General features: G+C 27.2%; 3 protein-coding genes across 4 annotated transcripts in view; 1 reads left to right on the top strand and 2 right to left on the bottom strand.

Annotated features, from left to right (window-relative positions):
- Positions 1-80: 80 nt before the first annotated feature.
- On the bottom strand, positions 81-4,560 carry LOC126901899 (F-box/WD repeat-containing protein 9-like). Its single transcript, XM_050678821.1, has 8 exons — positions 4,279-4,560; positions 4,044-4,215; positions 2,505-2,644; positions 2,204-2,433; positions 1,898-2,150; positions 1,225-1,341; positions 976-1,158; positions 81-919 (listed from the first exon to the last, which is right to left on the bottom strand). Exons 1-8 carry the CDS (start codon positions 4,315-4,317, stop codon positions 824-826), a joined length of 1,230 nt encoding a protein of 409 aa, XP_050534778.1. The 5' UTR covers positions 4,318-4,560; the 3' UTR covers positions 81-823.
- An 8,326-nt stretch (positions 4,561-12,886) lies between these two features.
- On the top strand, positions 12,887-24,390 carry LOC126894682 (short stature homeobox protein 2-like). Of its 2 annotated transcripts, XM_050665866.1 has the most exons (6): positions 12,887-13,511; positions 18,770-19,002; positions 19,460-19,517; positions 20,733-20,887; positions 23,507-23,725; positions 24,264-24,390. In XM_050665866.1, the coding sequence occupies exons 1-5, from the start codon at positions 13,139-13,141 to the stop codon at positions 23,696-23,698; spliced, it is 1,011 nt and encodes a 336-aa protein (XP_050521823.1). In that variant the 5' UTR covers positions 12,887-13,138; the 3' UTR covers positions 23,699-23,725; positions 24,264-24,390. The 2 variants fall into 2 exon arrangements, with proteins under 2 accessions (XP_050521823.1, XP_050521822.1); XM_050665865.1 differs by lacking the exon at positions 24,264-24,390 and having other exon boundaries at positions 23,507-23,835.
- A 937-nt stretch (positions 24,391-25,327) lies between these two features.
- Positions 25,328-26,177, bottom strand: part of LOC126910538 (uncharacterized) — a 4,288-nt gene continuing 3,438 nt past the window's right edge. Inside the window, exon 3 of the mRNA XM_050693184.1 lies at positions 25,328-25,341. Within this exon, the coding sequence (XP_050549141.1) occupies positions 25,328-25,341 (14 nt within the window). The remainder of the gene's footprint in view (positions 25,342-26,177) is intronic.

The following is a 26,177-nucleotide window of genomic DNA, read 5'->3' on the forward strand; positions in this document are numbered from 1 at the left end:
CCATATCATTTCAACTATGGATGATATTTTATAAAAAATGAATTAATTAATAACAAATTAGAAATGTCTTGTGCATAAAGTGTTATTAAGCCCAAATATTTATTTAAATATTAACTAATAAAACAATTATAATTTAAAAGTTACTCTAGTGAATGAATAAAAAACTAGATAATCAATTATTTTAAAACCCATTTTTTTTTAAGGAAATTGAAAAAATTTCCCTAAATCAAATAATAAATAAATAATGTTAATTTTAAGTAAAGTAATGCGAAAGGTAACCGATTGAAATAATTTAGTTTATAAGTAGTTTTTGGAATTATAGCTAAATCATAGTGTGAATAAAAAACAAAATAAAATTATACTGATATAAGGAGGAACACGGCAGTCAGTAAAAATTAAATAAAAAAAAAAAAACATAATATATCTAATATAGGTAAAATATGAAAATACAAAAATGTCGAATAAAATTTACAAAAAATTTTAACAGTAAAAAAAAAACTTTTTGGTATTTAAAAATAAAAAATAATTAAATCAGTCAAAAAAAAAAGAGAAATTTTAGTCATTCATGGGTTTAAACAAAACTATTAATAAATAAATACTGTAATTTGGATTTAACATGAACAATTATAATTAATTGGATCATTCAGAAAAAAGTATCGTTAAATAAAAATTAGTTTGTTAAAATATACGAATATTAAAATTACTAATTACAAATCACAATTATAAAATCATATCATGGAACCATCTCTCTTAAATTAAAAATAGTTTTAACAAGAAATGTTTACAAAAAACATTTTAACAATTAATAATAATTCAGTAAGATTCAATTTGAGATATCACAGATACAACTTTTTTTTTTCCAAACTTGTACTGAACTGTTTACATATCCAACAACTAAGGTATTATTTTGATAATCAATCTGAAAATAATTCTTTGTGAGTATCAATGTTTACCTTAAAATAATTAAAAACTTACAGATGTTATTTCAGATCCCGAATCAATAATTTTAGCTATGATTTTAGGAGGATTAGTTGGAGTAATAATATATATAGCACCTTCATTACCACCAGTTATAATACTTCCATAATTGGTACATTTTATACAGTTCAGTTTGTAACGTCTTCTACTTTCATTAATAGGCTTAACGAATTTTACTGTCTAAAATTAAAAGGATCAGATGTTTATTGTTTTATAAGTTAATAAGTAATTTGGCAATAACAATACCTCAAGTATATTGAATGACCCATTAGCACAATCTAGCCAATACATATAATCACGACTATCACCAACAAATAAAACATTATCATAATAAGATGCACACATAGGAAATCGACTACCGTGCTAAAAAAAAATAGTAAAATACATTATTTAAATTGCATTTTGAGAAGGCATAAATTTAAATTAATGATAGTTAAAAATATATACTAATATGAATACTCAACACTATAATAGGAAATAATGTTAAATTCAATTACTATGAGCTTTGAGGGCCAGCAAGTTTTAGTTATAGAGCCAATAGCTCATTTTGTACAATTATTACAAGCAATTGTAAATAGATATTTATATAAAAACTTAAGTACAGATACTTTTACCACATTATAGTGTGGAGTATCTTTATAGAAGTCATAGTTGATTTATTATGAAAAATTCTTAATTTTGAAAATTTAGGTATCTATTTTATACCATTTGTAGTTGCTCACTCCTATGTTGGTATGGTTTTGAGTAATAACATCTCTTGTATTATGATGACCATGTGTAAACAAAAGTATTTTTTAGTATTTGTTATTATGTATTTTGATAAAAATAAATAAGAGTAAATTGTACAAAAAAAAAAGTTATTTTAGACATGCTTCCTTTTGCAACTGATTGAATTATTTTAACTATTCATTAATCTTACTTTAGCAAGATACATTGATTTTACAGTTTTATGAGTACGCAAATCCCATACAGACATTGTTCTATCTTCACTTAAAGAAATTAAATAATAATCTTGAACTAAACATAATTCTATGATACACCGTGTATGAGGGTTTAGTTCAAACAATCGTTTTTCACAATCCCGTGGGTCAAATGCAACTACTTTAGGAGTATAAAGACCAGCAGCAACAAAATTCTCTTTACATGTGACTGACAATACAGCGGAATCAGCACTGAAATCAAAATATTTATAAAGTACTGATAACCTTTATAGAATTTAACTTACATAAATGTATTAATTGGTTCAGCATCTTGAGAAAAACTACCTATATTCCATAGCTTAACATTTGAATCCCATGAACATGATAAGAAGTGATTATCATCATACACATTTAAATCCCAAATCCAACCTGTATGACTATCAACTTTATGAACTACAGGATTAGGAACTGCTTTATTTGTGTTCCATAAACAAATTGAACGATCTCTAGATGCAGAGATACAATGATTCCCATCCTAACATATGATGTTTTTTATTGATTGAAAAGTATTGTATAAAACAAATTCTAAATATATTTTTCTCATACTTTTGTCATTATAACAGCATCTACTTCAGAAAAATGAGCACCACTAAAAACTGAAGTTTCAGTATTTTTTTGATAATTACTCCAACATTCTTCCTCTAGCTCAGTGTGCCATGCAAATTGCTTCCAATTAAATGTCTCTTCTAAGATCAAAACATGAAGGTCAGGATGAAAATTAGACTAATATTCAGTCAGTTAGTATAACTAACTATTCAATTTTACTTTAAATTCACAGCAAGTATTATTGAGTTTAATGTTAAAATTAAAATTAAAAAAAAAATTTACATTAATAATGATATTCATCACAAGAGATGTCAATACTAATTTCATAATGAAAATACTAGAAATTCAACACATTGGTACAATATTAAATAGTTTATTTTTAAAATGTTCAAAAGACACAAAGAACAATTTTTTTATATTAGAATGTAAAAAAAAAATTAGTTCTATTGGTAATCTGTGGTAAATTATTGTACGTATGGTTTTATGCGCCTATACAAAATGCATATGTACATTTTTTTTAAATGAACTTTTAAAAACACGCAACACAAGGGTTGGCGGCACAGTGGTGATGTGGCATAGTTGGGTCAAGTATAATGATATATGACAGTGATTAAAATTACTGTTATAAAAAACGCTTCGATGCAAATTTTTACATAATGTTTAATTTTAAAAAATTGGTGGATTATTACAAAAGCTACATGATCTGCTATTTCCTTATTTATATCCTGATTAAGATAAAGTATGTTGAATGAAAGAGGGATATAAATATTAATTCTCATAAAAAATTTGTATTGATCCATATATTTTTCAATAAGTTAAAGCATTATAAAGTTAAAAATGTAAAAATAAAATCCAGAATTTTCACACAAAAATAGCATTTGGTAACTATTTTCACTGTGAAGACAAAATAAAGTGCAAAATTTTTTTTCCAAAAAAAACACAGTAAAACCAATACCTTTTCAGCTTTGCATTGAAGCTAAAATGTGAATATATATAGTTATTGAATAAGAGATTTCAATTATGGTGTCAAAACTATTGATTGTCTATTAACTTAACAAGAAGTTCAAGTTGACTATTTTTTCTGTTCCAGGGCTGGAAATATATCCAGCCTTAAAACAGAATAAATAGTATAATGTTAACTTCTCCAATTGAAAAGAACTTCTAGATACTCGTAATCATTTAAAATAAGTCAATAAAAAAACTATTAAGTCTGTAAGGAAACAAAAAAATAATTAAAATAAAAGTATTGAAAAATATTTTGGGAAATAACAAAAATGCCCATGTTAACTAGACATTTGTACTATACACAAAACCATGAAAAGATTTTTTGAAGCAAATAGCATGCACATAAATTTTAGTGAAATTATTAAAAATCAATATCAACAATAAAATATTGTTGATTAGATTATACATTAAAATGAAGTTTAAATTTCTTATTTTTTTGACTGTAAAACTCAGAAATAAAATTTGTATTGTTAAATAGTCTATTCTAAAAATCAAAATTAATATATAAAATAAATTTACAGTTACTAGTATTACCATGATATTTATCTGTCAGCATAAAAGCCACATCACAATCATCAAATTTCTGCATTACTCTTTTTTTCCAAAGGTATCTATCATTAATAACTTCATGAAATTGTTTACATACAAACATCAATGACCGCAATAAAGTATCAGCATCAAGACTTTCACAAATCATCAAAAATACCTACAAACAATCAAAATTTAAGGTATACTAAATGTATTAAATATTAAATTATTTTTATTTTACTTCAGTTGGAATAGAGTCTAAAGACACTTGATGATTCATACTGTAAATTATAAAAACAACTAGGATTTTATATCCTAAAAATTTTTGGAAAATAGTACTTGTTCAACTACAGTGTTTAGATTTTAAAGCAGTAAAATTTTATTTTGTAGTATCATAGTTAGGAAAAAATAACATGAATCAGAGTAAAATTATAAAATCCACCAAAAGAAAAAGTAAATTAAAATAACTTTAATTAACATATCAAATATCCTAAATGACTATAGAATTATTATAAATCTTTATTACTATTTACTTTCACTTAATTTTTTTTTTGTTATCAGTAATTAGCGTGATATCACAGACTATATTATAAAAAGATAATTCTTTCATATAATCTGTGGTGATACGAGTGAGCTTTTACGTATTTATTAAATTATTTGGAATAGCTTTTTTGTGTACTAAACGTGAAATGGCCACACTGTTTGAAAAAAGAGAATCTTCTTTCCATATTTTACGTTTGAAAATAATTTTACAATAAACTACTTTAGCTATTATTATTGTAATATTTACTAAGTTTGATTTATTATGACTACATTCTTCCAAAATATGTGCTATCCATACTAGGGATTATATTTTTGTGATATTTGACATTAATTATTGAATCACACAATAATCGTTGTAATGTATCAAAACTCGATATTATCCTCGAATATACTTAAATAAGACACTTGTAGTATATAACATAAGATTTATTTTAACATATATTTGAACTTCGGATTATTTCCGGAACATTTTTAAAACTTAAGTTGAAAAGGTTAAAATTTTGTGCAAAAGTTACTATTTTGAATCTCGATTTGGGTAATTATATAAAAAAATTATTTTCATTCGTTCATTTCAAAATATGTAATGACAGTTTTAAGAAAAAAAGTTTAAAGCATGTCGTTTTGTCACACATTTTAAAAATCGTAATTTTTTTATGGGATTTCAATCATTTATGAGGAACGAGAGAAAAGTTTTCGATTTTTGAAGGTAATTTCTTCATCTATATACGATTTTTGATCTTTTGACGTATCATTACCGAAAAAAATCGGTCCGGTGAGAGCCGAGAAAAAATAGTGATAGAAACATAAATAAAAACACATCATAGTAAAATTAATACCTTTTCAGTTTCGCATCAAATCTTAAAAAATTATTGATTGGGTTTTAATACGATTTTTGAGTGGATTTTTATAATGTAATAATAAAAGTAAATGTATATTAGTACATTTTTTATATAAATCCAATTAAAAATCTAAGTAACAAATGATTATAAAGCAATTATATCTAAATACCTAATAATTGTTTGTCATTTCAATTTTTAAAAATGTTTTGGAATATCTGCGTCCTTTTGTGGTGAAATTTGTAATATATATTTCTGATTTTATATTCCTAAAACTTTTTGAAAAATGTATGAACCAATAGTTATTTTCATTTTATAAGTTTATACTTATCTTATTCATTTGACGTATTTTTTTTTAAATCTGACCATTTCCTTTTATACAAATGGGAGAGGGATTTAAAACTTGAAACACATATAAAAATTGGAATTTGTTTAACTTCACTTTTGAAAATGTTCCGAAAATCCTGCGCCCTTTAAATATATATAAAGGGCAAGTTATATAATTTACTATAAATTTAAAAAAAAATGTCCTAACGACTGTATCGTATAAATAAACAACTCCCAAAGTTTAACAATAAATGCTATTGTTGTGTAAAAAATCACTTATTCAATTTTATGAATCATGATACCAAAAACAATTGAAATTAATGTAGTAAATTATTACGTAATTTTCTAGTTTATTCGTTTTTTTTTTCAAATTTTTTTGCATACACTTTAAGTCAAATTGTATAAATATATAGAGTAGCAAAGATGGTCAAGTTAATGGAAAAGTTGAGTATGATCAATTTCGATAAACTTTAGCTAGCTAAGTTATAAGGTAAGTTGAATTTTTTTTTAACTTAACTAGTTTAGAAAAAGTTTATTTTATTTAAAATTAATTTTTTGTCTAAAATCTCTTAAAATCATTTATTATTGGATGGTGATGTAGGGAAAGCTAAAAATTGATTTTCAACTTTTAAAGTTGAATCTTCTTTTTCCTTTTTCTTGCCTTAATTCCAACTACTTGGAGTCGGCCAACCTTATCCTAAACGTCCACTTGACACAAACTCCCACATCATCTATGTTTACATCAGCCGTCCTCATATCACATTCAATAACATCCTTCCATCTCTTTTAGCTTCAATGCAAAGCTTCTCAGTGAGAAGGTATTGGGTTTACTATGATGTGTTTTTTTTTTTTATTTTATTTTTTTTTTTTTGTGTCTTTTACCACTTTTTATCAGCTCTCATCGAACCGATTTCTTTCAACGATACGTCAAAATATCACAAATCGAATCTAATCGAAGACATTACCCTCAAAAATTGAAAAAATTTCCATCTTTCCACGTAAATGGGGGAAACCTCCAAAAAAATTACAAATTTCAAAATCACTAATTTTCGAAGTTTTTTCAATTTTTTTTACTTAAAACTGCCATAACTTTTTTAAAATCAATATAATTTTTTTATATAAATGCATGATGTCTGTACCTTACATTTGGTATATTTTTTTTATAAATCTGACGCATCGTTTAATAACATATATTTTTTAAAAAATATTGAATTTAGCTTAACTGTTATTTTAACTAATTAACTGAAAAAAGCTAAGTTATTTCAACGGAAAATTAAATTAGTTAAGTTCAAAAGTTAAAAAAAAAATTAACTTTTTAACTTAAATTTAAATTTTTTACTATTTAATGCCCACCATTGTAGAGTAGTTGGTATCCCCATTTTTAAAAATGAAAATTAAATTGTAACAGTGTTTTTTATTATAAATACTGGATTTCTAATTAACTAACGTAAGGTAGAATGATTGAACTTTCTTTAAACACAATGGCGTTGATGGGTTTTATGATAGAGATTTCAATTTCAATAGACATTTACAATGGTCTTTATCGTGCCGTGATCCGCCTCTGCTACCTTTTTCTAGTAATTATTTAATTATTTCTCGATAACTATTTAAAATATTTTAACTGTTTTATTTTTATTTTTTATTGTATATAGTATAATCAAAAATTGTTTCGAATTAAAAAGTAAATTCATGCATGGATCAAACGTTATTGGATTTTTAATAACACTTATTAATCTTGTCTTCATTAACAATTTAATATTAGTCTTTGAGAAATCCTTAAACTTGAGATTCACATCTTATAAACCTACCGGGATTCTTTTATCACACGGTACGGATTATTTGAAATTTTATAAAAGACATAGTTTTATATACATAATTTACACAATTGCTTCCTTTTAAATATCACCCCTATAATTAAAATAGTATGAAGTGATTTTAAAGGATTTAAAGTACTTACAGATTTACAAAAGTATATACAACTCTTTTTTCTTTTTATTCAGTATATTCATTAAATCAGACAGACTAATCATTTTGACAACAATGTAATAACTGTGTACTTTCATAGCTTTGTTTCCAGATAGCTGGATGATGTTTTGTTGTTTACGTTATAATTATGGTAATATAATTATGCATATAGCTTGATTGTCACTGATTTTATGTTTGGTTTACAAGTCGTGAATGACATAGGATGGGGTAGAAGTTTAGAGCTGGTGAATTCCAATGTTAACTAACTTCGGACTTGATTAAATTATATTATACAGAGGGGTAGCGGCAACCACCCTTTTGACCGCACCCCTTCCTAATCTTCGGGTGTTTTAATTGCAAAGGCAAATACGATTCGTTGTACGTTCGTTTGGAAATTAAAGTGGGAACAAAAAAACGTTTCCAGACGAATCGAACAAAACATAACTCGTATTGAAACTTACACTTTTATATGTATTTCATGGTATAAATGCGCTACATTTCGATTAATCGAGTATAAATCAAGTCAACAAACTTATTTTGATTTTAGATAAAATAAAATTGAGTGTTTTGATCAACCTCTGGAAAAACTTTTTTCCGGGTCAGACATAATTATTTTTATTAATTATAACATAAAGATATTTAAAAAATTGTCAAATAAATATCGAAATAAAATATTCAGTGGCACAACTAAAGTAAATTTTTAAAATTAAATACTGCGTGCTTAAACATATGTTAAAATAGAGCTTATGTTACATACAGTAAGTTAAAAAACAATTTTCTGACTTGTTTTCTAAATGTAAAAGGCTCTTAAATGTAAGTTGATATATTTATATCTACTGATATCTAAAACGTATATAAAAATGACTATGTGCACAAAAACAATTTCTTATTGAATTTTTTTAAGGGGAGTGGAGGAGATGTAGATCCAACCTTTTTTCATGGTATTGAAAAACGTACAAAAATAAATAAAAAGTTTCTTTATAAAGTTGGATATTAATTTAAAGATATGTAGAAAATCAAAATAAATATTTTCGAGTAAAAAATTAGGGTAAATTTGTCCCACCAATTTCGGTATTCAAATTTAAGTCGTTTTTCTCAACCTAAGAGTTAGGCATTGGCAACAAAATCAAAATAAGTTTAACTTTATATTCAATGTAGATCACATTCATACAACATTTATGAAAATAGGTAACCCCATCACTATAACTACTCTTTATACAATATTTTAATTTAATAAAAGTATGTCGGATAAAAGGTATTTGTATAAAGTACAAAAAACATGCATTTTATCCATATATTTTTCAATAAGTTATGACTATTTTTGAAAAATAAAATATGAAACAAAAAATTACACAACAACCAAATACCATGTTTTTTTACTACAGTAGCAATTTGCATGGCAGTTAAGGTGTTGGAACAAATTTTTTTTTATCTATAATATGTAACATAAGATTTAAATTGCATATGTTTAAAGGACGCAGTGTTTCTGGAACATTTTCATAAATTAAGTTAAATTGTTGTGCAAAAGTTGCTATTTTGAAACTCCCTTATGACCAGGTAAAGGCACAATTTTCTATATTTATATAAGAGAGAATGTATTTTGATTCGTGCATTTCTAAATATGTTAAATAATAAAATAATCCATAAAATCACGGCCAACTTAAACATTAAAATGTATTATCTTACTGTAAATACGATTTGGTGAGACTAAATAAAATGGTTTCATTGTCTTGATTCCCTGTAATAAAGTAAATTCATGTCCAAAGTCTTGCATTATGACTATTCTCCCTTATCCAAAAGTCGATGGTCATCCATTTATATTTGTAACTATCACTCGCAAACACATAACTGAGTTAACTGGCGTTGCCCATAAAACTAGCCCCGCAAACACCCTCCCTCCAATCGCTATTTGGACGTTCAGTAGTTTGACGAGTAGCGGTGTCAAAAACGTGTATATAAAGGCGCCTAACTGAACCCTCGTATTGCCGCTGGTCGACGCCTGTACCTTCGCCTAAGAGAACAGTGGGGTAAAATGAAATATATAAACATAGAGTGACATAACTTGATAAAAATTAAGATGTATAGACGTCGTAAAAATGCTGGACCTTCTATAAAAACGGATTTTGAGCAAATAGCCTTACATTTCCCATCGTTCTCTCTCCTCTGAACTACTCGTTTCGAATCAACAGAAAAATACCCATTGACAGTATTTTACGTATATGTTACGATATCCCTAAATATCATTTTAACTCAATTTCATAACTTTTTATTCAATTTTCGATATTTGTTCATGTTTATTAAAATTAACGATACACTTTATTGCGTTCTGTAATAGCCAAGTTCCAAACACATTTTAAGCTATTTACAATCATTTAATTAGGACAAATAAAAATAATGATCAAAATCAAACCTTTGAGTTTTCCCAATGACTTCCCGTTACTAGACAACTTTACATTTTTACAGTATTATTAAATTTTATTTCGGTTACTATCATCACCATTTTTATTTGTAACATGTTTGTTTATAATATAACATTATAGATTCTTTTGTATTACTAAAAATAATATGGTATTTTTATTATTATAGTATTATTTTTTGTCACCCTAAATACCCACCTATAGTTTATATTATAATTTTTTGTTCTGTTTTATGAATTTTACTTTCTGTTGTAAATTTTCATATTTATCGGTGTAGAAAATTAATTTTTATATGGATTTATTGCTTGACATTTATAGTTCAAATATAATTTTTTAAACGTTTAAAGTACACTCTAAATATTTTATACTCCGAACCGGCTATAATATATCATAATAAGTTTGTACAATATCTAGTTATATGTGTTTTTGTTTTAAAAGACTGTAGGCATTGCTAGTTTTTATAAAAAATTTTATCCCAAAAATTATTTATGTATCTAGTTCTTTATTAAAATAATAAAAAGTTGTGTCAATCGATTTTTTTTTTTTTTAGGTAAATAGGTTAATAGTCTTGGACATTGAAAAGTCGAGGCCGATACACGACTGTACCTTGATCTTAAAAAATTATAACACAAAACTGTTACACATTCGAAGTTTGAGAGTTGGACGTCCATATTTGATATCCCGTTAAAGATACGATTCATCTGTATTGGCATATACAAGTTATCAAATCTAAAATGGCTCCTTAACCTTTTATTCCTTTGTTCTAACACCTTCTTCGCCTATGTTTTTATTTTTCCTGTAGGTTTCTTTTTATTTCTATAAAATCAAATATCACGTTGAACGAGAATACATTAACGGACGACAATTGTTACTTATTTCAACGATTCATACCAATGTTTATTTTATAGTCACTATTCTTAAAATAATATAAATTTCGGAGAAAATCTTAATTCACTCAGAGTATGTACTTTGTTTTGTAAATGTATTATTTATTTTATCGATGACTACTAGGCAATGAAAATGAGGCGTCATATACATCGTTAAAACACCGAGCGGCTGTAAAAATGTTCTTAACGAGTTATATTTTACTGAGTGTTTTATACCATCGACGCCACCGTGTTATTCATTAGTTAATTGTCGACCGAGCACACTGTTTAATTAAAATTAACGGGTATAATGTATGCACGGGACATAAACTTGGGATACGAAAGAGAGTAACGCGGAGGTGTCGGGAGGCGTCTTTAACTTAGCTGGTGTAATTAAAATTGAACGGCGTACCGAAAGCATTAATTTGAGACGGGCGGTCGTTTCACTTCTCTTTGCCTCACATCTTCCCTCACCTATTAGAGAAGGCTCCATCTTTGAATAAATCCACTTGCACGTAGTTATGTGTCTGCTGCCTCTGCCATGTTTAATGAGAGCACTAATTAAGCAATATGAACTTAAACTGCTGGTTGTTAAATTAAATCACATTTATTTAATTTAACATTGAAACATGTATTTGGCCGTAGTGTCGATTCGGTTTAGAAAAGGAGGGGGAACATAATTTATAAAAAATATCCAAAATAATGTCGCCCGTTATTTACATTCTCCTCGCCACATATTACTGAATTAATCAACTTGAAATAAAATTGTATAATAAAAATTGATCACTGGTGGCTAATGTTTTTTTTTAATTAAAACTATGTTAAAATTATTATTAGTTTAAAACTAAAAAATATTAAATTCAAAAGCCATGAAAAATCGCGGATACGTATTTCGGAAACAATGTTACCATTATCAAGGCTTAACACATACTGATCTTATAATTATAATATAATTGATACAACATTTGTACTTTTTTTAAAATTTTATTCATAGTATTTTTACACGCGAAAAACAATCATCGATACCTCAAAATATAAAAATTACTACTACTATTAATATCGTTTAAAGTTAATTAAATATTACTTGTTATATACAGTATTTCATATTAATTTTATTTTTTACGAACGGTCAACTAAGTTGATGGTACATTTTTTTCAAAGACCGTATTTCCGCAAATGAGTCCATTGGTATTTGGTGGTACGTATCTTATTAAACAAAACATTTAATAATAATAATTTTACTTATTTAAATGAAAATGCACTGTATAATTTTTTTAATTTTCAATTAATTACACGTTTATAGTTTTTTCTAAATAGGAAGTTGATAACTTATTTTTTATGGCTATCAAACTTTTTTTTAATGAACGCATTGAATGAATTTTTAGTCACTGGAAATTCCAATTTCGGATTTTAAAATATTTTTACTGGGGTTCATTAATTAAAATCGTCACAGGTTTTTTGGTTTCTAGCGTGACTTGTGGCTTATTTAATAGTAGAGTTTAATTTCTATTACGCAACTGAGTCTTTATTCTTTCATTTAACGAGCTAAAGAAATAAAACATTGATAATGGAAGAGCAATATCGGTATAGAACTATTCCGTTACGATGTATATCAATCACCTTAACAAACCTCGTGGGAGACCAACTGCTGCTTAGTGCCGACTCGGTCGGTTGCAAGTTTAAGAAAACCTTTAATGCTTCCGATGAGGATATGAATGGCGGTGGCGACAAATCGGGAATTCAAGTCTGAGTGGTGGTAATGGCTAAAAGAGAAAGTGACAAATTTGTTGTACCCGACTGGCAGACCCGCGATCATTTGTCGATAATGAATAGGACCCCACCGTTTTACATTACACTTAATAAATAAACCGTTGGGGTTGGTACCGCCCATACGCCCAATGGCTGTGAATTTAATCGTAGAACGCCTGGGCGAGGAAGAGATCCCATCCACCCCTTGCGATCCCGTCACCTCGGTAACCGTGGTTTGGGACGAGCTGTTTACACGGATGAAATCTCTTACGTTTTGAATCGTACCGCTTACACAGACAAGCACTCGCACATTACATTCTGATTGAGTGTCAATAACAACGCGGTGTACAATTGTCATGTAATCGCGTGACAACACGTTATCTTCGTTGTAGTGCCGTATGGACCAGTTGACGAGGTTCACCGAATTGTCACTCTTGCTGTCGTCTGATAAGAATTGTTATAAAAGCTACGGACCTTGGACTCCGTATCTTTTGCAAACTCCCCCTCCACAAACGTGTTCCGTATTATCGTCTAAATTGTCACCGAAAATGGACTCGCGAACTTCATCGTTGTCCCCAGTGATCGACCCCGATGATTCGAGATCACCTCCTAGGTCACCAAACTCACCAACCCGTTCGTCGAAACCTTCGGTTCAAACGCTTTTGAACAACGACGAACATAGCATATGTCACAATAAGTCTTCCAGCGTGACTAAATCACCAGTACATCCATCACCAATCTCTGATGACCGACGACATATATTAATTACAGGTATTTCAGTTGATTTATTTATTTATATAATTTATTTACACTGTTAACTATTCTCTGATGATTTGAAACTTGGTAGTGTTCGTAAGACTAGTTGAAAAATCTGACAGTTACTGAATAATTACAATAGTTAAACAAAACAAATATTATCGGTTTTTTCATTAAACATGCAAAATTTCCATCATAACATGATACAATATATTGGCTTCATTTTAAGCAATGATCCTTAGAATATTTCTTTTTAAATATTTAATCAAAGAACTAATCGTAATTTATTAAATAATTTAACTGGGCTTGATAAAAGTCAAGAAAATCATAGTATCAAAATAGGTTAAATATACTCTTATTTCTTAGGATTTCACTTCTACTTGTAGGAGATCTAATAATGCAAATATGATTAAATTAACAAAAGAAAAAGTAGTTTATAAAATATATTTGTAGACAGTATCACGTTATTTTTAGTATAAAATTAGTTGTAATTAGTAATTTAGATAAACCAATATCGAAATGACATAATTTGCAAGGACGGGAAAGGGCAAGTTAATTTTTTGGAGGAACAAGTTCACAAATTTTACCTTTATTAATGAAAACAATTTTATTGATGATTTTAATACTTATCATTGAAATGCTGTTAAATATAAAATACAAATTAAATAACGTATGAGTAATATTTTAAAATTAAAAATATTACTATATGGCGCAGTATATTATGTTATCAAATCATTTTTTTAATCATATACCTAATGTGTGGTAATAAAGTGAAACTGACTATTACAAGACGACACCGATAGAATATGAAAATAAACAATAATCTTTAATATCTAACAAGACGTCGTATCAATTCAATTTTTTATATAGCCAATATCAGACAACTGTTTTACTAAAACCAAAATACTAAGGAGGAGAGAGATGTCAAAAATTTATTTTGAGAGAGTGACTGGCCACTCACGTATTACTTTTGGCGCCATATCTGATAATTTGGAATAAATTTCATCCTATGATGTTCTATTTAAAAAAAAATACATAGTTTGATAATAGAATAATTATAACAGATTTGGGCGTTTATTAACTTTTTAAAAAAATATATAAATTACGTCCAGTTTGGTCTTACATTCAATAAAAATTGAATAAACATTTTGTTGTTCGGAAATTTTACGGAAAATTACGTTGTGTGATAATTATTATTAAAAAACATAAAACCTTCCTAAACTTAGGTCTTTTATTGAATTTTTATAAAAACTTATTACCTTTAATATATTTTATTAACATTAAGATCAGTGTATTTTTAAAAGAGTTATTGCAAAATGAAAATTAGTGACTAGTTTTAATAGATATTTTTCGATTTTTGTCTTTTAGAATAACTTATGTAGGAATTTTTAAAATTTTTTAATCATAATTTTTTACATCAAAAGTACTATTTTTTATAGCTTTATTTTGATATACATTTGAAGAACGCAAACGTCCCAGAATAAAACTAATAATCATAATAAAAGAATAAGTAGTTGATGACGCTTTTAGAATGAATTTACAATTCCTTCTAAAAATTAAACACCATCTATAGATTTGCATCGAAACGTTTTTTATGAAGTGATATTAATCACTATCAGATATCATCTATACTTGTCCCCCAACTATGCCACGACACCATTGTGTTGAGTTTTTAAATTAATCATATGCTTAAAGTTTGGTAATTATTTAACTTTTAACTTATAATAAATTATTGTGGAAATGTACGGGAAATATCTTGAAAATTATTACAAAAACAAAAGAAACACAATAATGTTGAATAGAGCTGTGAGCTGTTAAAAAAAGAAATAATATTATATCATGTCGTACTTCTATATATAAAGTTGTTTCGCAGAGAGGTGTAGGTGATTGAGTGCTCAGCGTCCACCAAATTTCATTATAACTGTGTAGTTTTTTCAGTAAGCAAAAATACCAAATTGGATTTTTTACCGCACTCCCCTACTTTTGTGTTTGCCGCACGATTTTTATTCGTTTTATTAATCCAGGATCTGTTGCACCACCGAATGTATATCGGTTTATTTTTTTTACTTTTCCAACACAAAATGTAATACACCATCATAACAGAACTTTACGGTGAAACGAAATGATTATTATAGTAACCCGAATCATGCAAGTTGTATGATATTGTGCATAAATTATTTATCCTGTTCACTTTTGACGATTAACAATTACTACATCATTTACATTTTATTAAAAAAAAAGTAATAATCGAGTTCAAGTTTTTCTCGATATCTCGTGGGAAATAACGCAAAAAAAGCCATAATTAACTATATGCTAATCATTTTTTTGTAGAAATAAAATATGTACAACATGAATAAAATGTTATTCAACTAGTATTAAAATTTATTTGTAACTGAACATTTTTTGTAGGTTTCATTCAATAAACCCGTAAAAAATATATTCTGCTATGATATTTATTTTAACCCATTAAAAAAATTGTATTAGTTATTACTTAAACATTAAGATTAACAATATTTTATTCGTGTAGCCCCTTTTTATGATTCAACTATGTATTATTATGATTTTATATTTTTTGACATTTTATAACAAAATCGTAACTTTTTTTTGAATTAATGGAATAGTGTACTACTAAGAAACACATCACTTTCTTCATTATTTATAGATTAAATCAGGAAATGTGGTCGATTTATAGAACTTTTTATTTACCGAATTAATTTTACGTTGTGAAACTTTTAGCACTTCTAATTTAAAAAAAAAAAATAGATTACAAATAGAAAATTTTTAGAGATTTTGTAACAAAAAATGTTATTGTGTGCAATGTTAAGTTTCTAAGAAGTATTTCATGAAGTGAAAATATTTAAATACCTAGTGTGTTGATACATTTAAATAGAATTTTTATCCAGTAAATCGTGTCCACTCTGTTTACTTAAATCTCAGTAGCTCATAGATTACTTATTCCGTACTCAATTTCAGTCCATCATTTGTATTAAGACAAACTATAAAAACAGTTATAAATAAAATGAATACATGAATAGAGTACAGAGTGTTAAAATTACAATTTTTTACAGCCAAATACGGATTTTCAACTATTTTTGGGGAGGGATCCTAAAGATTATATTTTTTAAACATTTATGTTATCATTTAAAAATTAAAGATAAATTTTAGAAGGGAAAAGGAGGGACATGTGACTATATTTTTTTGTGTTAAATTTGTTAGTGTATTAATAATTTCAAAAAATAAATAAACGATATTTTATCTTTTATTTTTGAAGATATTGTATTCTTATTATTTATCATCCCGTTACCCAATTTTATTTTTTAACGTTTTACTTAGGATAACTGTTTACTAAATGATTTAACCATTTGCGTCCATAAATGGGAAAAATATAAGAACAATTATAACGATTGAGATGTGTAAACGAATAAACGCAAAGTATTCACCGAAGGGCATTTTCTCTTTTATTCAGTCTATGTCCATTTATATCTATCTCCGTCTCTTAATTAAAGTAATGGGATTAGACTAATCCAAAGCACAATGGTTGCAAGAAAGTGAACGGAGAAAATAAAACGTCTTAAAGCCTCAACTGCTGGGCGGGACCTTATAACTGCACCCAAGAGTACTTCAGGGCAACAGACTTAAATTAATTGCCCCGTAACTCCTGCAGAGCGTCTCATCTTCGTAATTTTATTTTATAATAAAAACCGTTCTCTTGTATAATAGATCCACGTTCTAATACCTTTTGCATACTTTTTTCGTTTAAGTTAATTTAATTTATTTCATTTAAGCAATAAACAATTTACAACACAACACCTCCTCATTGAAAAAATTGCTTCCGATGTTTTTCCTGTTTATAATTATTAAATTACAGTAAAAAAATTAATTAAAATTACGGTCATAATTTAAAATACATTAAACTTTTTGTATGTTAATTAAGAAAATATATTTACTTATCAATGTTGCTTAGATCCTTTTTCGAAAATTATTTGTCATAATTAAAATTTTTTAAAATCATTTTTAATTTTATCTTATAGATTTGGAATACTTAAAAAAACTTTCTTTTTTATTATTTTTGTCCTCAAAATTAACTAAAAGTAACTTAACGTAATTTATATTTTGAATAAATGTTTACTATAAGTCAGAAAGCGTAAATAATATTATTTTGTATAAAAAAAAGTGTCATCTACTTTTTATAGTCTTTTTATTCATTACTATTATAACAATTTTTTAAGTCGACAGTATTTTAACACATAATCGTTTTAATGGGCGTGTTACTCAATTAATTTGTTATATCCATTAAAGCGGGTCCAAATCATGATTGATAAATGGGGTCGAGGGTAGAAGAAATAAGTATTAGCCTAAGCTGTTTAATAGCTTTGCAAACTGTTATTTAATTTGCTAAATGGTATCAAATGCATATATTCAAATAGATTTAATTCCAAATACACTTAATAACATCCAGAAAACAGATACTTGATTAGTTATAACCTAAAAGAAAAATTGTTCTTGAGATCCTATCTTTATTTATTTGAATTATTTTGATAAAATCATTGTATTCAAATTTATACTGCCGATACTCTAAAATTAGACTTGGACATGAATTATAATATAAATTTGCAATTATTTTTTCAATCTACCAATTATATGTTATCATATCACNTATAATATAAATTTGAAATTATTTTTTCAATTATATGTTCATATGTGATCAAAACCCACCATGTTTAATAACATTACCTAACTCTATAACTTAATAAATATTTATATCATTAAATACGGTACTAAACATTGAAATATGTATTATGAAAATAACGGAAGAAGTGAAATATAATGAAATTATGGTTTATAAAATTAAAATTCAGCGTATTTAGACAATTAGGAAATTATTGTAATTATAATTTATTTTATTTAATTAAAAAAAAAAAAAGTGTCCGACCCCAAGTAGTTGGGATTAAGGCGAGGAAAAAGAAGAAGAAACTTAATTAAATAGTCAAATGTCATGCGTTTTCTAAGTAGAAATTTTTGTCATCCTTAAACGATAATGTTATTTTGAACTATTAGACTTTCTATTAAAGAGCATTTTATTTACCAATTAAATGATATCTGACAAATTAATAATGTAGAAGCAAAAAAGTAGTTTTACCGAAAAAATTACTATAATCATAAAGTTCAGACTGACATTAAAATATCTTAAAGTTTGAAATTCTAATTCTATGTTTAACTTTCTCGGTCATGTGATAATTATAACATTAACCTTCATTTAATTTTTTTAATAGATTTTAAAAAATCTAAAGATGATATATCTGATGATTTTCATCAACATTTTGATGAGACAAAAAATAATAAGCAATCGAATAATTCGTCCAATAAACAAAGGCGAAGTAGAACTAATTTTACTCTAGAGCAGCTCAATGAACTAGAAAGACTTTTTGATGAAACCCATTATCCCGACGCTTTTATGAGAGAAGAATTAAGTCAACGTTTGGGTTTAAGTGAAGCCAGAGTACAGGTAAATTCATTAAAAAATTTTAAAATTTACTATTTATATTTTTTGTAAGCTTTTAAAATTAAGAGGGATAGTAAAAATAAATTGTATTTATTATACAGGTTGTTCAATAAGTAAGGGAACAGGTCAATTATTACAAACAATGAGAACAATAGAAACCCGATTCCTTACTTATTCAACACTCTATATAATTTATTTCATAGTAGTTTAATTGTTTTCATGTCATGTAAAGTCACATAAAACCGGTCTAAAAAGATTTTCCGTGTGGGTTCAAAACAAATTTGAAAATTTCAATCTTTATGGAACTTTTGTGTTAATTAATACAACTAAAATTATAATTATTGAAAATTCAAATATAATAAACAACTCATTCAACAGATCATATTATTGTAGAACAAACTAATCGTTAATTATTTTTATTGTTTAATAAAAGTTTATATTTCGGATAATTATTCTATAGGTATGGTTTCAAAATAGAAGAGCAAAATGTAGAAAACACGAAAGTCAAATTCACAAAGGTAAATTTATTTGTACTGTGAATTATTGTATATGTCTAGCAGCTAAAATGTTGCATCCGCCGCTAAGTTAACAATTTTAAATAAGATTACAATTATGTTGGTACATTAGAATTAAACTTTGTTGTTTTACTGAGGGAAAAAACAATGTTCTCCTTACGTCATATTGTTAAAAATATCGCACTCGTCATACGATGGTAGTGTTTGGGAGTGTACAGCAAACTGTAATTTCATTTTAATGTCAAGGGGTATACAATAATCATACAAATGCGATTAACGTACCGCAACACATTTTATGCTCGACCATTAATAACAATAATATAATTCAGAGTCCAAAAAACAACGAGCGGTATACGCGAATTACAAAACTTGGACGGGCGGTACACGGAAAAGGGATGTTACAATCACATATATAAATATATATTTATACATAATAAGGGAGTGGAAACAATTGGCACCGAAGTACAGAGTGAATCATTCGCGTTCCAATTGTCCGTGTGTGTAATTGAATAAAAACATTTGCCGTCATCGTCGGTTTGCTGCTTTGCCCGTCGGGTGGGGTGAATTCGGAGGTTACCGTTTAGACTGCTCTAATCGCTCACTGGGGTGCAATCGGGTGACAATCACTCGTTGCACATACAATCACGAGCACGACACTTAACTTGATTAAGCAACGAACGGATATTTGTAATCCCTCTGATCTGCCGAGCACAAGTCGTTCACCCCGCCCTTCTATTTCTGTACATAACAGTCGGTAATTCGCACTGATTGACCGTTGTCCAATATTGCGCAACTAACACACTCATTTTTATATTTAGCCATCTGAACATGTTATTTTTCAAAATTAAGAATGTTGATTTCAAAACAATTTGTTGACTTTATTGTACAAAGTCTACGGGGAATCGTAAATGAGTATCCCACAACGATAAATGTGTTGCATACCGTTGCAACGCGTGGATCGTAGATATTTAGACAACCCAACGGTTTACCTGCTTCTGCTGAATTTTCGATAGGTGACTACTAAGAACTAACTGAAACGTTAAGCGTTAGAACCATCGCCCTAAAGACCAAACAATTATTGAGATAGTATTTTGTCGATTGAGGCTAATTTCAAAAAATTATAATCCGAAATGATAAGACAATATTGAAATCGCCTACTCGCCAATCCGACTCGGTCCAAAAAACTAAGTACTTTTGTTTAATTTACATGAATTTCAGGTCTGATGATGCATCAAAATGTTTCTACTCCGTTAGAACCATGCCGTGTAGCACCTTATGTGAACGTACCTAGACTACCACAAATTCAGTTCAACTCTACGGCTGCTGCTGCATTCTCAGCATTCGACCCTGCTATATTAAATGCAGCACAACAGGTACTACAAAAATAGCATTATTTTTTGTAATTTCGATAATCAATATATATTTAAGTATACTTAAAAAATACTATAAATGCAATAGATATGTTAATATGCATACAAACGTTTTATAATAAAAATAACTCTTAGAGAAATGTATAAAGCATGAATTAATCATTTGAACCCCTGCACTTAAGGTATACGGTAATTAGACTATACAATGGAAAAAATCGACTATTTAAATGTTACAAAATTTTCTTTTAACAAGAAGTCTTTTTTAACACGTAGAAGGGAGGCGTTGCGTTTCCTCTTAATCTGGCTTTTTTGCGATTTTTATGAAGGCGTACGAGGTGTGTTCAAAAAATAACAGGAATTTTCGTTTGTTGAAAAAAATATTTATTTATTCGTCTGTATTAATGTTGTGGCCTTCAAATAAGTCCCCATTTGATATTATGCACTTGTGCCAACGCTTCTTCCAATCCTCGAAAAACTTCTCCAAACTCGATCATTGGGAGAGCCTTCATCTCATTCAGCGAAGCGCTTTTAATATAATCTATGCTTGTAAAACGACGACCCTTTAAGGTTCTCTTTATTTTTGGAAATAGAAAAAAGTCACACGGAGTTATGTCTGGAGAACTAGGACGTCGTTACAGTATTGTTTTTGGCTAAAATTTCACGAACAAGCAATGAAGTGTGAGCAGGTGCATTATCGTAGTGCAAAAGTTATAATTTTTTTGCCACAAATCTGGCGTTTTTTTCGGATTGCTTCACGCAAACGACGTTGAACTTGTAGGTAGTACTCTTTATTAACCATTCGACCTCGTGACAAATTTTTTTTTTTTTTTACAAACGAATATCGCCGAGCTCATAAAAGCACATCTAACCTTAGCAGCTGCAACTGAAAAAGTAAAAAATGAATCCAGCTAAAAATTTTATCATACTTCAGTGACATTTGTACCAATATTATTAAAAAAAAATTTATAATCGGACCCTCCATACCGGCGAAATTTCAAAATTCCCATTATTTATTGAACACACCTCTTACTTTACAGTGAACTGATAAGGAAGTCCGACTATTATTATGGATAAGTTCACAATAGCCAGTTGTAATTGCGAAATATATTTATATATATATATCAGATATTTTTCAAGAGCTATAAGTAATATTAGTTTTGAAAAACTCGAATTACAACTCTAATAGGTTGTATTTAATGAGTACTTGCAGAATTTGAGCTTTATATCTTAAGATTAACACTATACATGGCCTTCAAAATTGATTTTGACTATCATTTACAAAAAGTGTTCTCTATAACTTACTTTGCTTTAATCTATAATAATAATTTTTTTTATGGCAAATTGGAAATTTAATAAATGTATTTTTTATGTTTATAACATAACTGATAAAATTTAATTAATAGTAAAAAACTATGAAACCCAACATTTTTTATAATCATTTCTTTTTTATTGTAAAATAATACGATATAAAAATAAAATGTATTTAAAAATAAATAATGAGATATAATCCAAAAAAAATTTTGACGCTGAAAGTTTAATTAGAATTTTTGTATTTTTTGTATTTGTTAGACTATAGGGATATACAACTCAGTTAGTTCTTGAAATATACTAGTTTTTGTTATTAATAAATAACTTGTATAAAATAGATATGTTAGTTTTAAAACTATATCAGTTTACAAATTAATTTAATGTTTATCAATTTTTATTAGTGTACTATTCTGATCACAAACGAGTTAATAAATTAAGTTAAACGTTTTAAGTTAAACGCAGATATTTTGAATTTATGTTAACTTAGTTTAATTTTTATTCATTTAACAAGTAATTGACGTATTTTTTAGTATTTTTCGTCAAAAATCTCTTTTTAAAATAAAATTCTAAATACTATAAAAATGAACTTTTATAAAAATTAGATTAAAAAATATTTGTCTTCAATATTTAATTGTTAAACAAATAATATGTAACATCTATTTACGATTTTCTATTACTTAATATGAACACTACAGATAAACGAATTCTCTGAAATTCACTAGTATTGGACAAGCTGGCAAGTTTTTTTTTTTTTTTTTGGAAAATTACAATATAAACTTGTTAAGTTATTATTAAAGTATGTTTTTAAGGGTGTTTTATGGAACTTTTAAGTTATCTAATAAAAAAAACTACCAAATAACACATAAATCAATTTAAACAGGTTAAAAAAAAAATTATACCCAATCTTAACAGTTAATACCCACAAAGTTTAATAATAAACCTTGAGATAAAGACTCAAAATTTTACAAGTACTTCTTAAATACAACTCATTGAAGTTTTAAAAAGAGTTTTAAAATTTTCGACATTTTTTTTCTTTTTATTGAGATATTAATTACGTAACTACTTGATTTTCACTAATTTGCAATTAACAAAAATTCTAGAGTAAATCTGAACATTTTATGGACAAATTCGAAATTCACAACGAAATTTCGTTTAGAATCTATTATATTATTGGTGCAGACAATTTTTTATTTTTTGTTATGCACTGTAATTTATGTTTATGTTATTTAGTTTATTAATTGAATTTATGTTAACTTAATCAATTTATTCTTAATTGATTACACTAAATTTTATGATAAATATTATGTATTTCAGTTGCACTATGCAGTCACTATGGGCCGAAGTGTACTTTGTCCAGCACCATATCCCCAAGGAAGTCTTAGTTTAGCCACTCTAGCAGCATTACACCAAGATAGATTATTAACTAAGAATTCAAGTATTGCTGACTTAAGGTTAAAAGCAAAAAAACACGCTGAAGCCATAAGTAGGGATCAGGAAACTGTTTGATTTTACAGTCAATGCGTTTATGAATTTGTATGTATATTTGTTGAAAATTAGTAAAACTAGTCACTATATATATAAGTTTATTTTCAATTAATATGTATTATGTTAAATGAGAAATAAATGTTATTGTTTGTTTTGTAGTATAATCTTTTCATTTTTATAATTTATTAATTTTATTATATGATTAGGATATAAATTATGTCGAAATAGTCTGAATATTATTGTAAGAAATAGAATAAAGAAAAAATATGCATATATCGAATTTATTAATACAGTTAAATGAACATTTTTTTATTACGAAAAAACCGTGGCTTAAGTTCTGTATGATACGTTTGAATCAAATGATTTTTTTTTTTTTTAACTCCTTCAAACGAAAAATATTGTATACCTACCATTTAAATATGTTTGTATTGGGGTAGTCTAACTCCTTATCCCCCTTAATTATACGCTGTATACTGTTTCTAATATTACTGATTCATAGTTATATAAGTTAATTATTTATTTAATGAATGGTTTCTTTGTAAATAATTACTATAAAAACTCATTATTTATTTTCGTATTTCTCTAGATGCATCTGGAACAGTATATTTGATAACGATGGTTATCAGATATACTGTTTCGGTAATTACTGCAGTATTGAATTTGATATACACATGTTAACGAGGATTTTGTAAATATCTATTACAATAATGATCACGAAAATAACATTAATGAAATGTAGTGTGTATGTGCATCACACAATGAAAATGATGTGAGTAAATTTATGTTCGATGAATAAAAACCATCATTCATGATGTTCGTTAAAAAATTGCGAATAACATATTTATAAGTACATGAATTCATTTCATAGATTAGGACATCCTTACCCAAAATGAAATCACGATTTGTGATTAAACTTTTATTAAATAAAAATGTTCATACATTGTAAAGAATGAAAAACAAACATGATAATTTCTCAGATTGCGGTAGCAATGTGTACTACTATTATACAATGAGTCGGCGTTAAAAATTTAGTATAAACTCGACGCGATGCAAACTTAACGGCATTTTAATTCAATCTGGGAATAGAGATTCTAAATGCACCAAGGACACGATCTCCCGCTGGTAAATATGTATGTATATATTGCAGCATACATAGTAAGTATGCATATATATTATACTCACTAACACCCAAAGTTATTCGCCCTCCGACCAGTGATATATGGCCGATCAGGGAATCCGTTGGTAAATATTCAAAACACGCAGAGGTTAACAATGACGAATTTCCTTTACATCTCTTATAAAATAAAACGTACACATTTAACGATTAAAAAAAAAAATTATTGGAAATTCATAAAATTAATTGGTATTTCTTTAATTAATTTAAAATCATCTAAAAACTATTTAATGAGCAAAATAAGGAAGGAAAATTAAAAATTAAACTATGATGTTTGTATAGGTACAGTCAAGGAAACCAATAATTTAGCTATTAACGCATCAATGGACTAACCAGACGTACAATCGGATAGTTGTATGAAATTTTATCACGTATAATTCTACTTCAAATCATTTAAGAAATTTGGTTTTTTCGAGCCAAAGCTGTATAGTATATTAAATAAAATATAATCTGAACAATAATGAAACATATAAATCTTAATAGTAATCATCTAAATAAGACAAATTATATGATTAATATCTAAAAAAACAATATGTAAGGTGATTCTGTTAATAATAGCCACTCAATTTCTCTTAATAATGCATATTTTTTAATTTATGTTACTTCATATGTATTTTCATCTATCAATCATAAAAATGTTTTATGTGATCCCTTATAACTTATAGGGATGTCAAATTAATTTTTTTAATTATACACATTTAACTAGCTTTTTATATAGGAAATGATCTAATTAAAAATATGACTGGTCGATAATAACTTTTAGACCAGTGTTTCGAAAGATATTCACAATTTTGCATCTAGGCAGGAAAAGGAGAGTGGCCGAGAAATGACTAATGATAAAAAGTGGTAACAGGCCCAATAGAAAAAAAACGGTAGCACTGTGGGTCGTGGCACATTATGGAAGTGGCATAGTTGGAACAAGTATAGATGATATCTGACAGTGATTAAAATTACTATCATAAGAAACGCTTCGATACAAATCTGTAGATAGTGTTTAATTTTAAGAAATTGGTAGATTATTTCAAAAACCACAATAACTCTTATTCCCTTAATAATATCACGATTAGTTATTTGATTTATAATTACATTATATGAATTAATAATAATTAATTTATTACAATAACTTTTAGCTCAATTTGCAAGTTTGAAATTGACATCATTAAATAAAACAATTTATGTGAATTAAAAAAATTGTATTGTTAAGATTAATATGCAGTCAGGAAATTTTATAATTACTATTTATAGAAAACTAGCTGTCCCGGCAAACGTTGTTTTGCCGTTTAAATTGTTTTATACATAAATAGCTGACCCGGCCACGTTTGGGTG

This window comes from Daktulosphaira vitifoliae, unplaced genomic scaffold (assembly GCF_025091365.1).
Source record: "Daktulosphaira vitifoliae isolate Bord-2020 unplaced genomic scaffold, ASM2509136v1 Scaffold_1, whole genome shotgun sequence".
In the NCBI taxonomy this organism is placed as follows: Eukaryota; Metazoa; Arthropoda; class Insecta; order Hemiptera; family Phylloxeridae; genus Daktulosphaira; species Daktulosphaira vitifoliae.